Consider the following 16,774-nt stretch of genomic DNA (forward strand, 5'->3'; position numbering starts at 1 on the left):
TTGAGTTCTCTCCACAATTGTTTAAGGGTTTTAGGGCTGGCTAGGTTCAGAATTGACGACTCGTTTTTGGGTGAAAATGGGTGCTTGATGGTTCAAGCATTGGTGGATTCCGAAGAGAGGTTCGTGGATATCTCAGTTGTGTGGCCAATTACCATGAATCCTGAAACCATTTTGTGTGAGAGTAATATAAAAATTTTGTTTTTCTCTGTTATAAATTTTGTATGCTGTTATCTGTTTTTTTGTAACATAAAAATTTGTGTGTTTAATAGTTTCTTGGTTTGTGAGGTATAATTGGTTCTTGAAGAGTAGAGTTCTCAGTATTATAATGCTTATATTTTCTAGTCTTGTTGTTAAAGGGTATGATTTTTATAGTTCAGTTGCTACATTATATAATTTTCGGAGGGATAGTTGACATAGGGATGATATTAAGGTGTCTTAGCTAGTCTAGAAAGGCCTCTTTATACCCCAATGAGCTGAAAACACTTGTGTGAAGGTAAGTCAGTGCTTATATCCATTTCAGAATTTAAACTTATGTATAATTCTGATATGAACTGCCATGTATTATTGATGTGACTTTCAATTCACCATAGAACCTTGTGTTTGGTTGGATAGGTGGTGATGTAAAGTATATTAAGAGTAGTGGTTTAAAGCTGGTACGCGCGTGAGTGATGAATGGGTGTTTAAAAGGAACTGAATAATTTTATTTATTTCAGAACACTGGCAAGTACTGGTTAGGGTGGTTAGCTTTCTGGAGATATTGGATCATTGTCTGAATTGGAGATTTTGTAAGTATTTTATTCAGTATATTCTTTTGCTATATCTACCAAAGGCAATGATCAAGTCATAAATTAAGAACATGTTAAAATTGAAAATAATGAGAAATTAGATAACTGTTGTGACTCGATCTAAGAACTGTATATGCAGAAAAGGGAACATGCATGAAAAGTCCAGCTGTAATAACTCGTACTTATCTACATATATATCATCTGGTTTGTCTTGATTCTCTTCTAAAAACTCCGAAATGGTAATTTGCATTTAGCTTAATGTTTGGAACAGAGGAAGTTGCGATGAATAATTTGCTTTAAAATGAATAATTTAGCTTAATGGCCATGCATTGCATAGAATACGATTCTGCAATAATTATCCCAGTGATGCAGATAAGTACAAGTTTCATTAAAAGATTCATATCCATTAATGGTCATGCAGATAATTTTTGTAGAATGCTAGTCCTTTTAAAGAATAAAGTTTAGTTTTGAAATAGAAAGTAGACATTTCAGCTTTGATTTTAAATGCATTGTGTATTTCAACTTAGTTTAGTTTTGAAACATTGTTTTAAGCTGTCAACTAATAAAAAAAATCATCCCTGGTTTGACTTCTGAGATGGTCATTATTATAATCACAGTTTGTAATTGAATATTATTATAACAAGACCAAAATTCACATTGTTACTACATGTATATATTATTGTTCATTGGGAAAGATATCATATAAGTTTATGATTACACAAGCTTGTAAATCATGTTTGAGATCTTATTCTGCATTTTCTTACAAATAACAGAATCGGGCACATTCCTGTGATTGATGAGAAGGGGATGATTGGAATGGTGTCCATTGGAGATGTGGTTCATGTTGTGGTGCGCGAGCACCGTCAAGAGTTTGACCACTTGAATGCTTTCATACAAGGGGGTTATTAGATGTTGATGATGGTGAAAATCTCTAAAGAGCACTGAAGCTAATTTGGATTAAGTAATAAGCCTGAGTGTTTGTAAATATGTTTGTGATTTCAGTTCTATCAACATTAACCCCAATGGTGTAGCAGCATGTTAATAATAACAACTGGATGCATTTTGAATCTGTTTTCAACTCTCGAAAACATATTTCACATGGTAACTTTTCTTTTTGCCTTATCATGGATGCCACAGTTTAATACGTTACTTTTATACGTAATATTTTCAAAAAAGTGCTTGAAAATAATTAAGAAAATAAAAAAGGAACTCCATTTAAATCTGCATCCACATTCCTGATATTGGGTGTCAATTATAATAATTTTTTTAAAAAAAAAAAAACATATATTATGACGTACTAAACAATGTACGTTATAATATGTTGATTCTGAAAACTGCGCATATTATAACTGATTTCAGAAACTACGCTATAATATGTTCAAGATATTATAACGTAAATTTCTGCTACGTTATAAAATGTGTAGACTTATTATAACGCCCAGAACTATGTCCTCAGTAACTACGTTATAATAGATCATTTTTGTACGTTATAAAATGTGATTTTTCCAGTAGTGGCACAACGTGATATCACACACACACTTGGCATCACATTAAAAACTCTATGTAACAACCCCTAACGAGCTCAACATAAACCATTAAGGGCATAACCTCATGTATACAATACGTGATATGTAAAACTCGTAGAAAATAAATATATCTTTATTTTATTATTATATTTTGTGTGATTAAATAATTAATTATAGTGTGTATTTGTGTGAAGAAAGTGTTAAGAAAGTGAAAAAAAGTTAATTAATATTGATTTTTATTTTAATTTTTGAAAATGCTTGAAAAAAAGGCTTAATATTTGTTCATCTATGTACAATTTTGTATTCCTTTCTATAACAATTCAATACAAAAATCACTTGTGTTTCGCTATATTTCCTGTGTATGGGGTTCTAAGAACCTTGTTCTTGTAACGCTTTCGCGATCCAAACCTCTGCACACTGGGTTGGTTGTAGTACATGCCTCCCGGGCTTACAAAGGTCGTGTTCATGTCGGATTCTGCACGAGGCGTACTTTGTACATTTCTCCTTTTATTCTTCTCTTCAAAGCACAAACATACTTTGTTGAAAAAGAATGACGAACGCACAATTGCATCAAAGAGACCAAAATAAGAAAAGGCCAAATCCAAAAAACGAAAACAAAAAAAAATTAAACACAACAACGAAAACCCAATGCCAAACCCAAAACGCAATGAAGAAAATGGATAAACCCATTTACCTTACTCGAACCACCATGGTCAACTGAGAATGCCATTGTGAACAATGAGGAATATGAGAGCGAGAGAAATGGAGGACTAAAATGAGGAGAACGAACTTTGGGTTCGTCCCACGCAAATGAGGAGCCAAAGGAAATGAGGAGCCACGAGAGAACGACAAGAGGAGGCAAAGTTGGAGAATGCCAAGGGTTTTGCTTAACGCCGAGAAAGAGGAGAATGAGAAAATAGAAAGAGAATGGTGAACCAAAATGCAGAAACACAATTTGGAGAGATAAAGAAATAAGGGTATTTTTGGAAGCATGAGAAAAAGTTAATCCTCAACCCATTTCGATGTTAGATTTTTGTTAAAAAAAATTGAAACTGGTCAATCAAATGCTGACACGTGGTGTTGTCAAAAGTGTGTTAAAAATTGGTTGTCAAAATATCGGGACTCTATATTATATAAGGTATATAGAGGAGAAGTAAGGTAACTTAGAATTTAAGACGAGTAGGTTTACTCTTAGTAATTTATATCTTGGAGTACTATTTTGTGATTGAACAATATTTTTTCTTACATTTATGTAAAAGGATTGACTCAAATATTTTCTATTAATATATTTCTTATCACTGATAAAAGAAACACATCAAGTGACTCTCATATTTAAAATATGGTTTAATAGTCAATTTTGTCCCCAGTTTCGTTGTCAAATATCAATTTAGTCCCTCATTTTAAAAGTGTAATAGATCCTCACTTTTAAAATTTTGAATCAAATTAGTCCTTTCCGTTAAATATAAACAAACGACGTTAAGGGTTTGATGATTTGGCAGAAAACAATGCTAACATGTTATTTTATAAATATATTTGTGCTGACGTGTGTTAGTGAATGAAAGAGTAAAGACCCCTCATCATCATCTTAATATTGTCTTTTTTGTTCTGTTTTATTTATTCAGTCGTTTTTTTATGTTGCTAACGGCAATGGTTTCCATCTCCATGTTTTCGAATTCACAGACATTTTTTTAATCGAGTGTTTCCACTGGTGTCATTCAAGGTATTGATTAATAAAACCCCTAAATTCAAAATTTCATTTCAGTTCCATTGGACAAATGAAAAATTGGTTTGATTTAATTACAGAGGAGCGTAGAGGGAGCTGAAGAGATGACGATAAAACCTGTTGTTGCGTTTCGGAGGGGAAGTTGGTGGTGAAGGAGCGAACGATTCTGACAGAAATACAAGAGAACGTGGTGGAGACATCCACGGTAGAAGGAATGTTTCTGGGAGTGGATATGGAGAAGGAAGATAGCAGACACGTGGTTTCGTTGGGAACCTTGAGGGATGTGAGGTTCATGGCGTGCTTCCGGTTCAAGCTGTGGTGGATGACGCAGAAAATGGGGGACAAAGGGGCGAAATCCCTTACCTTTACGCCTTTCACTTCGACGATGATGCTATCGGAGGCTGAAGTGAAGTGGAGGAATTAGGGCTCAGGACGAGTTGCGATTTGTGTTTGTGATTCGAAGAGGAGCGCAGGACGACAGGGTTATCGCAGACGGCGTTTACTCAGAATCGGAACCTAATGGTAGCGACAACGGCGTCATCAAGTGCGCACAGAGGGAGGAACATTGTAGTGGCTGGTGGTGTCTCTGGCAATGATCGGTGTCGCCGACGACATTTTTGGTCGTCCAGAGGAAGGCACGACGGCGTTGGTCATGCGGAGGCAGAGTTGCGGTGGAGAAGAGACCTTCGTTTCTGAAAAAGAAAAAAAAAAGAAACCCTAAAGGGCTTGGGCCTCGCCTAGAAAATATCAAGTGCATCTCTAAATTTCATCTCTGCACCCATTCACTAACACGTCAGCATAAATATATCTATAAAATAACATGTCTTCTGCCAAATCATCAAACCCTTAACGTCGTTTATTTCTATTTAACGGGAGGGACTGGTTTGACTCAAAATTTTAAAAGTGAGATCCATTTCAAACACTTTTAAAACGAGGGATTAAATTGATATTTGTCAACGAAACTAGGGACAAAGTTAACTATTAAATCTTAAAATAAACATTTTAAAATTTCTAAAAACATTTTATTGCAACTTCAACCACCATGAAATCCCCTTTTCCTTCTTTTGCATGGTTTCCATTGCGATGGCTCCCAATTATAAAATTTTGTTATACAAAATCAATATCTAAATCTAGACCATAATGAAAAAGATTTAAGTCTTTAATAATATGATAATTTAAAACTAAAAATTTAGTTTTTAATTTTATTATTATTTGAATTGACTAAAATTTAGTCACTAAAATAGATTAAAATGACTAAAAAGTAATTTCCAATTATATCACAATGAGGGATTAAACAATTATTTCTAAATAAATAAATACTTTTTACTGATCACTAATTATTAAAAACAATTTTTTAATTATATTATAAACTTTAATTAATAATAAAAATCATTTTATATATTAGTAATTTTTAGTTTATAAAATAATTTTAATTCAATTACTATAATATTAATCTCTAAAGTAATATATATTTAATTAATTTCTTATAGTGTTACTAACAGTTTGCTAAAATAATATTACACGGTAAATTAATTTATCTAAAGTAATATGTGTTTAACAATATTACAATATTGCTATAGTAACATTTTTATTAAATATATTTATGAAAATGCTCCTAAAACTAATAAATCCTGTAGTCAGAATCTTTCTATTTCATGTTTCAGTTTGGTTTGGTTTTCAACCGTGGAAATGGAATCATTCGTTTCCCTCGAAGAGAAAAGATGAAATATCTGTTACATCGTTCCAAGAAAAGAATATAATTCCTCAAGCTTATAGTTCTTGGTGATAGATATGAGACAAACAAACAATACTATTGCCTTCTTCATTTCAACACCACAAGTTGGAAAACAAAAGTGAAAAAAAACATTCATCATTTTCTTACTCTCAATCATCATTACCATCCCAGTTCCCTCCTTCAATCATGGCCTCAGACACTGCTGAAATGCTTAAAGAAAACTTCTTGGAATTTTTCAAAGATAGTGAGTCTTTTAACCTATCACCTACTATCTCTTCCCTATTGAAAGAAATAGAAGCAGAATTCTCAGAGTACAAAGGATTCTGGTCACCTCCACCTGTTGAGTCCCTACGTGATTTGTACCAACTGGATCATGCAATTGCCGAGTGTCGTGCAAACAAGAAAACCTTCTCCATGTTCTCACGTTTTGATCCAGTGGAACGTGCCAACGAGAACGTGTTGAAAAGTATCAAGAAGAATCTCCATGACGTGAGGAACTCCAAAAATGATATTAATGAATACTCAACCTTCCCCTTGTTCTCTTCATGCAGGTACCCCACAGGAAATGATGCACCAGACCTTTCAGTATTCGATAAAGAAATGGAAAAGATTGTGACATGGCTTGAATCCAATAATGGGTTCAAGGCCATTGGTGTTCATGGAATGTGTGGCACGGGAAAGACCACTCTTGCCAAAATGGTTCTGAGTGATTCACGAGTCAAAGACAAGTACAAGAAGTCCATATGGGTGTGTTTGTACGACTTGCAATCAAAAGAAGAAATGGATATTAGGATTGTTAAGGAGATGTTGGCACTTTTGGATGATGATCCTGATCTATTGGCGGAGGAACCTGAAGATAAGTGGCTGGTGAAAAATCTTCATGATAAACTCTTGGATCAGAAGAAGTACTTGATTGTGTTGGATGCTGTGTGGCATTGCAACGATTGGTTTAATAATTTGTTCTGTGTTGATCAAGATGGTGGTGATACGAGCAAAGAACTCTTTTCCCAAGCCTTGCCCAAAGAAACTGGTGGTGCTGTCATTGTCACCAGCAGACAAAAGGAAGTGACTACTAAATTGGTGCGTGAAGAGAATTTGATTCATCTTAAGCCTTGGGATGATGAAAAATTGAAGAACTTTGTGAAGAAGTGTTTGAAAAACCAAGATAAAATCACTGAGGAAAACATTAACTGTGTTGCTTATCATTGTCATGGTATTCCTTATGTTGCTGCAACCATCTCAGGTTGGATAGCTAAGCAGATCACCAAAAAGTCAGATTCTAATTGATCTATACATACAGTGTGCGTGTTTATGATCTTGTTGTTTAGTTTCGAGATTTACTTTTAACAGAAGCATCAATTTTCATGTCCTTTCAATAAGTTTATACCATCCTTATGATATGGTTAAAATGAATGTAAAAGATATAAGAACTTAGGGAAGTTCATTCTCATCTTACAACTGTGAACTTCTGTATAAGTAAATTTCCAAAAAAAAGTATTAGATGCAATATCAATCTAACATATATATATATATATATATATATATATATATATATATATATATATATATATATATATATATATATATATATATATATATATATATATATATATATAACTCGATTAAAAGTATGAAAACTTTCAAAAGTTTCATAAATGTTGTGTACATAACTTTTAATTACCAAATAATTTTGTATAATTAACAACGTAAAATGCATTCAAATGAAAATTTACTAGTAAATGCAGAAACGTAAATGACTTCAAAAAACAAAAGGTAAATAGTATTTTGAAAGACAACACATGGACAAAATTAAAGCGATTGTGCTTCAAGAAGAAAAATAGGGAGAGGTGAAAGGATTGCGTAAGTGTTTTGTTTTTCAATAAAAAAAGGTATACTATCCCAATTCATATACAAAGCACACAATTTATTAGAGATAAACTACGTTCATACTATAATGTCTTGCTAACCTACGTTCATACTATATTCTTCGAACATGGAGGTATTTTGTATGAATTTTTTTTCTGAGGTTAATATCATTAAGCAAATTCAAATTAAAGTAATATTTAAAAATAATGGCTAAGGCTAAACTACTTTAATTAAGAAATTAGTTTCGGGTGTAAATCAGAACAATACATCAAAATTCTAGATAAATTTATTGATTTTATTCTATAATATCATTATAAAAATTCAAACAAATTTCCTCATAGTGGCAAGTCAGAATAAATGAGCTAATAATATACTCATTTAAATCTACAAAGTTACACTTCCAATTATAAGTCATATTATTTAGGAATAAGGAACTAATAGGCTACTCATTTAAATTTCCAAGATTATACCTCTAACTAATACATCAAATTTTTATTTATCATTTTATAATATATATATATATATATATATATATATATATATATATATATATATATATATTTACAATAATTACTAAATATTAAACCCAAACCATATAGATGAACAACTAAAACCATCATATAATTGAAGGTATTAAAAAAATCAGGTCATATAGTTGAAGGTATTAAAAAAATCAGGTCAGGGTCACCTCAATCAAATCAAAATAATAATTAAAATGAGATTATAAACCTCTAACGTAAATAAATTAAATAAATAAAAATAATAAATCAAAATAATATTGACCATCTCATTAAATAAATTAAATAAATAGAATAATAAATATAAATATAAATGAAGTTATGAACATCTCTTTAAATAAATAAAGGATATGGATAGAAATACTACAATCTAGCATATTAATAAAGTTAAAGTGAAGATTCGCTACAAAGATTATAATCTTTATAAGAATTAAAGTTTTAATCAAAGAAGCAAGAAAATCTTTTTTTAAAGAATCAAAATGCATATAATATGACTCAAAAGTGTATACATTAGCTTTTGGTACCTTTATATATGTGCAGATAAGTTTAAGAAAACTTATAAACCCTAACATAAAGTCCAAAGATAAAAGTTATTTGCATTGATTCTAACTGTGCAATAATTGTATTAAATTCATTAATATGACGAGTAACCGAATTACCTTCGCCGATTTTTCGGTTGACAAGTTTTTGAATCAAATACACTTTGTTTGCTGTGGATGGTTTCTCATACATATTTGATAGCGCCTACATCAAATCAGCCCCCAAGTGTCTGTTGGTAGTCCTCTATTTGCATCTTCGAGAACCCGAAGTCATTGTCATCATAACTAAATATTTTTTTATGTGGAAGATCAGACAATGCTACAATCGCAAAGCATAGCTCTTGATACCAATTATTAGAAACAAAACAATAAAAGAATGGAAGAGAGAAATAAACAACACTACAATTTAACGTGATTGGGTTATAATGTGTATGTTTATGTCTATTCTACACTAGGAAATATATTTATTTGGTGCATTTGTAAATCTTACTTAAGTTTGCTTATATAGCAAAATGGAAAGTAAGGTGGGACTAAATCTGTTGGGTAAACTTTAAAAGGGTCCACACGGTTTTAATAATTTAGAAAGTTGTTTATTTGTTTCTGATGATTGTGCCAACAACTACCACACAACACCGAAAGTAGCCATCCACTTCACTAACCACTATTTGGACTTTTGTGTGCAACTCACTTATAAAAGTGAATGAAGAAGTGGTTGTAAAAAACACACCACCGAGAAGAAGAAAGAAAGAAGTGGGCGTCCTTGCGTGTACCGTGCACAAGAGAAGAAAGAGAGGAATATTGTGAGTGTGTGAAAAGAGCGAAAGCTAGAGGAGTGTGGTGTGTGTACCGTGAAGCACCAGAGAAGAAAAAGAGTGGGATTGTACTTTGTGTGTTGGGTTATGTTATTATGTGAGTTATGTGTTGTGTGAGTTTGAGAGATTAAAGTATTGTGTTTGTATATGTATGTTCTGGATAGTTTGCCCAAAAAATTAATAAGAATATATCTGCCATATTTCTACAAACTGGCATCAGAGTAGGGAGAGTCTAAGTGTCCAAAAAAAGAGAGTGAAAAATAGGGAGAAAGAGAAGTGTATGTGTTTGCTTGAGTTGTGCAGCACCGTGAGTGAAAGAGAGAAAATGGGTTGTGCCTTGTAAGTTGTATGTTGTGACTGAAATAGAACGCGGCACTGTGCACAGGCAGAGAGAGCAGCAACTAAGAGTTTTGTGAGGTGTGTGAGTTGAGTGTAAACACCGAGAGAAATGGCAGGACTAACCAATGGCATCCCGCTACCCAAGTTGACGAAAGACGTTAACTATGACAACTGGAAGGTGCAGATAAAGGCCCTTCTCGGCTCCCAAGATAACGGGGACGTGGTCGAGACTGGATTTGAGAAACCGGTGAGCACAGACGGATATTCAAATGCCCAGTTGAACGCGTTGAAGGTCGTTCGAGCTAAAGACAAGGCAGCTTTGTATATGCTATACCGAGCTGTTGACGAATCCGGCTTTGAGAAGATAGCAAATGCAAAATCTTCCAAAGTACCATGGGATATACTCGAAAAGGCAAACAAAGGAGACGAACGAGTAAAGCAAGTTCGACTTCAAACCCTTAGGGGCGAGCTGGAAAACATGAGGATGAAAGAGTCTGAAAGCGTATCCGAGTTCATTACTCGGGTGGAGATCGTGGTGAACAAACTAAATCAGAATGGTGAGAGTCTTTCATCAAACTGAGTTGTTGAAAAGATCCTGAGGTCATTGACAGATGATTTCGAGAATATCGTATGTGCAATAGAGGAGTCCAAGGATTTATCAACGCTCACCATTGAAGAGCTTACTGGGTCCTTGGAAGCACATGAGCAGAGACGGAAAAACAAGAGGGGAGAGTCCCTTGAACAGGCTCTCCAAGCGAAGGCGACAATAAAAAAGGATAATGTGTTTTATGCTTAAAGTACCAGAGGCCAAGGAAGAGGCCAAGGAAGAGGCAGAAGCCAAGGTGGTAGAGGAAGAGGAGAACGAAGAAATGAGCAAGTCGGCCAATAAAACTGGCGTGGCCGAAGTCAAGCCCGAGGCGGCCGAGGTCAGACTCGGGGTGGTCGGACAAACACAAACAACATTGAATGTTATAACTGTGGGAGGTATGGGCATGTTGCCAAGGATTGCTACTCGATAAAATGCTACAAATGTGGAAAGATGGGCCATATTTCCAAACATTGTAGGTCCGTGAAGGAAAAGGAGGAGCCAACAAACTTCCTTGCCGAGAAAGTAGAACAAGGATTGCTACTAGTGACAAACATTCCAGAAACCGAGGTCAAACCGAGCTGTTCTAATAACTCGGTTTAGTACTTGGATACCGGCGCAAGTAACCATATGTGTGGCGACGAGAGTTTATTCAAAGTACTTTCAAAGGTAGAATCCAGAACTATTTCTTTCGGCGATGCTTCAAAAGTAACCGTGAAAGGTCGAGGAACGATCTGGTATGAACAGAAAAATGGGCAAATCGGAGAGATCAGAGATGTATTACTGAGCATGGGACAGATAATGGAGAAGGGATACTCAGTTCTGATGAAGGACCGAGAATTACAACTGAGGGATAAATTCGGGAGGCTCGTCACCCAAGTAGAAATGAAGAAAAATCGCATGTACAAACTTGAGTTGAAAATTGTTCAAGATAAATACATGCAACTTGATATGGAGGATGAGGCCATGAAGTGGCATTTGCGATTCGATCATCTTCACTTTGGAGGGTTGACCGAGTTGGTGAAAAAGGAGATGGTGCTCGGACTGCCTAAAATGGAATTTGAAAAGAATTTATGTGAAGAATGTGTGATCGAAAAGCAAGCAAGGACTTCTTTCCCTCGGAGCTCTGAATACCGAGCAAAGTTGCAACTTGAATTGATCCATACCGACTTGTGTGGGCCAATAACTCCAGAATCATTTAGTGGTAAGAGATATTTCGTATCCTTCATTGATGATTTCTCAAGGAAGATATGGGTTCACTTTCTAAAGGAGAAGTCAGAACTGTTTGAAACTTTCAATAAATTCAAAGTGATGGTATAAAAAGAAACAAACAAAGTCATCAAAACAGTCCGATCTGACAGAGGAGGCGAGTTCATTTCTGCCGAGTTCAACAAATACTGCGAGGAACATGGAATCAAGCGTTTCTTGACGGCTCCATATTCTCCACAACAAAACGGTGTAGCAAAACGAAAGAATCGAACCATTCTCGACATGGATCGATCTATGTTGAAAGGGAAGAATATGCCGAAGAAGTTTTGGGCGGAGGCGGTGCAATGCGCAGTTTATGTGCAAAATAGATGTCCACATGCAAAGTTGGGTGAGAAGACGCCTCAGGAGATTTGGAGTGGTGTGAAGCCGAGTGTCTCTCACCTAAAGGTGTTCGGCAGTGTGGCCTATGGGCAAGTACCAAGTCAGCACAAGACAAAATTAGAAGATCGGAGCAAGAAGTACATATTTATCGGGTTTGATAAAAATTCTAAAGCATATAAATTGTTTGATCCTGTTAACAATAAAGTAGTGGTGAGCCGAGATGTTCACGTGGAGGAAACGAAGGAGTGGTGTTGGAGTAACCTGGTCGAAAAAGAAACTAGCTCGAAGATTGTTGTACCTTCAGCAAAAACAACCACCGAGCCCTCAAATGAAGAAACCGAGCCACAACAGCCCAGGATGACAAGTCTACAGGAAATATACAACACTACAAATGAAGTTCATGTTGTATGACTTCTGGCCGACTTTGATGACTTGAGTTTTGAGAAAGCTGTCTAAGATGAGAAGTGGAGAACAGCCATGGATGAGGAGATCGGAATGATTGAACGCAACAAAACTTGGAAACTGACTAACCTTCCTGAAGAAGCTCGACCCATTAGAGTAAAATGGGTGTACAAAAAGAAGATGAATGTTGAGGGAGAGGTTGACCGTTATAAGGCTCGACTTGTGGTAAAGGGGTATAGACAAAAGGAGGGGATAGACTATGATGAAGTATTTACTCCTGTCACGAGAATGAAGTCAATCCGACTCTTGGTCTCGTTAGCTGCTCAGAACCAATGGCCAATTCAACAGATGGATGTGAAGTCGACATTTCTAAATGGCGTGCTGAAAGAGGAGGTGTATGTTGAGCAACCACTCAGGTACATGAAGAGAGGGGATGAGAAGAAAGTGTTGAGATTGAGAAAAGCTCTCTATGGACTGAAGCAGGCTCCCCGTGCCTAGAATGAGAGAATTGAAGGGTACTTCAAGAAAATCGGATATGAGCAATGTCCGTACAAACATGCCTTGTACACAAAGAAATCAGAAAAGGATATGATGATAGTTGCTCTCTATGTCGACGACCTCATATTCACCGGAAGCAACACGAAGCTGATTAAGGAGTTTACAGAGGCAATGGAAAAAGAGTTCGAGATGACAGACTTATGCTTGATGAAATATTTTCTTGCCTGGAAGTGAAGCAATCGGAGGAAGGGATTTTTATATCCCAAGAGAGGTACGCACTTGAAATTTTAAAGAAGTTTAAAATGGAGGACTGCAACCCGGTTTCTACTCTAATGGAACCAAGCACTAAACTATCGAAGTTTGATGGAGGAGAACGAGCTGATTTTGGGAGATATCGAAGTTTAATCGAAAGTCTAAGGTACCTTACAAGCACGAGACCCGACTTAATGTTGAGTGTTGGGATAATGAGCAGATTCATGGAGGATCCAAGCTATACACATTGGAAGGCCTTGAAGAGAATTTTGAGATATATTCGAGGAACCCTATCACTTGGTCTTTTCTATTCAAAATCAGATGACTATCGACTACTGGGTTACTCAGATAGCGATTGGTGTGGTGATGTTAATGACCGAAAAAATACTTCAGGTTACGTATTCCTACTTGGAAATACAGCTTTTACTTGGCTGTCTAAGAAGCAACCCATTATAACCCTATCTACCTGCGAGGCAGAGTATGTGGCAGCCTCTTGGAGCGTGTGTCATGCAGTTTGGCTTTTAAGTCTATTAAAGCATTTGGGAGTGATCCAAGATGAAGAGACTGTGATCCGAGTTGATAACAAGTCGGCAATCGAGTTGGCAAAGAACCCAGTTAATCACGGAAGGAGCAAGCACATCGACGTCCGTTTTCATTTCATCCGAGAACAAGTCAAAGAAGGAAAGGTCAAGCTGGAACATGTTGAAAGTCGAGCTCAAGCCACAAACATATTCACCAAGCCACTGCCAACCACATTGCTAGAGAATTGCAAAAGGCTTATTGGAATGAAATGATGGGATACAGTGCAAGAAGACCAATTTAAATTTTACGGGGGAGTTTTGTTGGGTAAACTTTAAAAGGGTCACACGGTTTTAATAATTTAGAAAGTTGTTTGTTTGTTTGTGATGATTGTGCCATTAACTACCACACTACACCGAAAGTAGCGATCCACTTCACTAACCACTATTTGGACTTTTGTGTGCAACTCACTTATAAAAGTGAATGAAGAAGTGGTTGTAAAAAACACACCACCGAGAAGAAGAAAGAAAGAAGTGGGCGTCCTTGCGTGTACCATGCACGAGAGAAGAAAGAGAGGAATATTGTGAGTGTGTGGAAAGAGCGAAAGTTAGAGGAGTGTGGTGTGTGTACCGTCAAGCACAGAGAAGAAAAAGAGTGAGATTGTACTTTGTGTGTTGGGTTATGTTATTATGTGAGTTATGTGTTGTGTGAGTTTGAGAGATTAAAGTATTGTGTTTGTATATGTATGTTCTGGATAGTTTGCCCAGAAAATTAATAAGAATATATTTCTCATATTTCTACAAAATCAAGCTACAAAATACTAACACAAGAGGCCATTGCTTGAGAAGCTTTGGATATTTATATTTAACGAGTTGAAAAGAAAATCTAGGGATGCAGAAGATGTTCAAAGTATTCAAAGAATATGTTCCTCTAGAGGTGAGTGGGTTATCCAGGAGGATGATCTATCACGAGAGGATCTGAACAAGTTCATGCGTTATTTGGAACGCAATGAATTCACCTTTGACGAGGGCCTAATTCTGTGGCATATTGCCACTAATCTCTTGTTCTATGAAGAGGAAGAGAAAGATGAGAAGCGAAAAAAGAAAGAGGATAAAAACGAAAATGATGAGCAGATAAAGAAAGAAAAAAATGCTGAAGATCTCGAGCACGGAAACGGTGATGGTGAAAATGGTGATATTGAACTGCGGCATTTTAATAAGATTTTGTCGGATTACATGTTATACGTCTTGATCATGCAACCTACCATGATGTCTGCTGTTAGAGGAATTGGGCGGAAAAGGTTCCTAGACACGTGTGATGAGGTCACTGTCTTCTTTAGCAGGAGGAAAAATATTGCTACTATAGAAAGGAAAATGGAAAAAGAAAAAGGAAGAACAATGAGGCTTGAAAAGAACACTAGGAGGCCCACATCTAATTTTCTGTCTCGGGCAATGGACACGTGCGAGAGGTTTCGAGAATTCATTCAGTTCTACAAAAGGTTAATAATCCCCTCTCAAAACCTTAGAGTGAGGATATACATTCATATACACAGACCAATGACTTGAAACGTTCTTAATTTAACACCACTGTCAAAAACAAAAAACTCTAACCTATCACTCTTATATATATATATATATATATATATATATATATATATATATATATATATATATATATATATATATATATATATATATATATATATATATATATATATATATTATATTTAAACTACTTTTATCAAACATGGTTGTAAGTTTTATCCGTGGTAATTATGTTTTAAAAGTTTCAATCATGTTATATCATTCATTACATTTATATTTTTTTTTCTTTTAATGTGCTAATTTTTTTCTGCCTAGGTGTTTTTATTAAAGTGTAATGCAAATTCTAGAAGAATGTAGAAGCTCCTTAGATAGAAGAATTGACATGTAATACAAGTTCTAGAATATTATAGAAAAACCTAAGATAGGAAGAAAAATCAAGAATATTCTACATAGGTAAAAATCTAGAACATTCCACATAAGTTGTGGCTAGTATGTTCTAGAATAATCTATGGGTCTATAAATACCCATGAACTCTACCATTTGATGTATGTAGCCAACATCTATCATTTGTATGAACCAACATCTACTACAACTAAAGACAACTACAACACTTCTTCCAACTACTACTTCTACATTCAACTATCTCTACATTTTCTCTATCCCATCAACTACTCCTTTCACAACCTTAAAATACTAACAGTGGTACCAGAGCTACGTTCGGTCATCTACTGGGCGTAGATAAAATTTTCAACTACCTCAAACAAAACTATAACTCATTCTACTACTCCCAAATATATTCTCAACAATGGCTACTACTAATCAAACATCATCAATTCCAGTACCTATTTTCAAAGGAGAAAGTTATGATTTTTGGAGTGTCAAAATGAAGACATTCTTCCGCTCTCAAGATTTATGGGATATCATAGAAGAGGGATTCATTATTCCAGAAGACACCTCTACTCTTACTGCAGCTCAAAAGAAGGAGTTGAAAGAAAACAAGCAAAAGGATTCAAGGGCTTTATTTGTTCTTCAACAAGCAGTTGATGACACAATTTTTCCAAGGCTAATTGGTGCCACAAGTGCAAAACAAGCTTGGAACACAATACAAGAGGAGTTTCAAGGAAGTGACGAGGTACGCAATATTAAACTTCATTCTCTAAGACGAGAGTTTGAATTATTAAGAATGAAAGAATCTGAGACCATTAAAGACTACTATTTTAGAATAAAAGAAATAGTTAGTCAGATGAGAGCCTATGGGGAAAATATTCTTGACAAAAAGATCGTTGAGAAAATTTTAATTTCTATTCCCCAAAAGTATGATGCAATCGCAACCGCGATTGAACAAACAAAAGATTTGGCTACATTGTCAATCACACAACTAATGGGCTCTCTTGAAGCTTATGAACAAAGATTGAAAAGGCATGAAGAAGACTCGGTTGAAAATGCCTTTCAATCAAAACTAAAATTACGGTCTCAGAATAAAGAATATGAAGGAGATAAAAGTAGAGAAGAAATTTCTAGAAATAAAGAAAATCCTAGA

At 35.2% G+C, this 16,774-nt stretch overlaps 1 protein-coding gene across 1 annotated transcript; it reads left to right on the top strand.

The window, feature by feature from the left end:
- The first annotated feature begins 5,955 nt into the window (after positions 1–5,955).
- On the top strand, positions 5,956–7,056 carry LOC108341268 (probable disease resistance protein At1g58390). The gene has a single exon (XM_017578964.1). It carries the CDS (start codon positions 5,956–5,958, stop codon positions 7,054–7,056), a length of 1,101 nt encoding a protein of 366 aa, XP_017434453.1.
- The last annotated feature ends 9,718 nt before the right edge of the window (positions 7,057–16,774 follow it).

The sequence above is a fragment of the Vigna angularis genome, chromosome 6 (assembly GCF_016808095.1).
Source record: "Vigna angularis cultivar LongXiaoDou No.4 chromosome 6, ASM1680809v1, whole genome shotgun sequence".
Taxonomy (NCBI): Eukaryota; Viridiplantae; Streptophyta; class Magnoliopsida; order Fabales; family Fabaceae; genus Vigna; species Vigna angularis.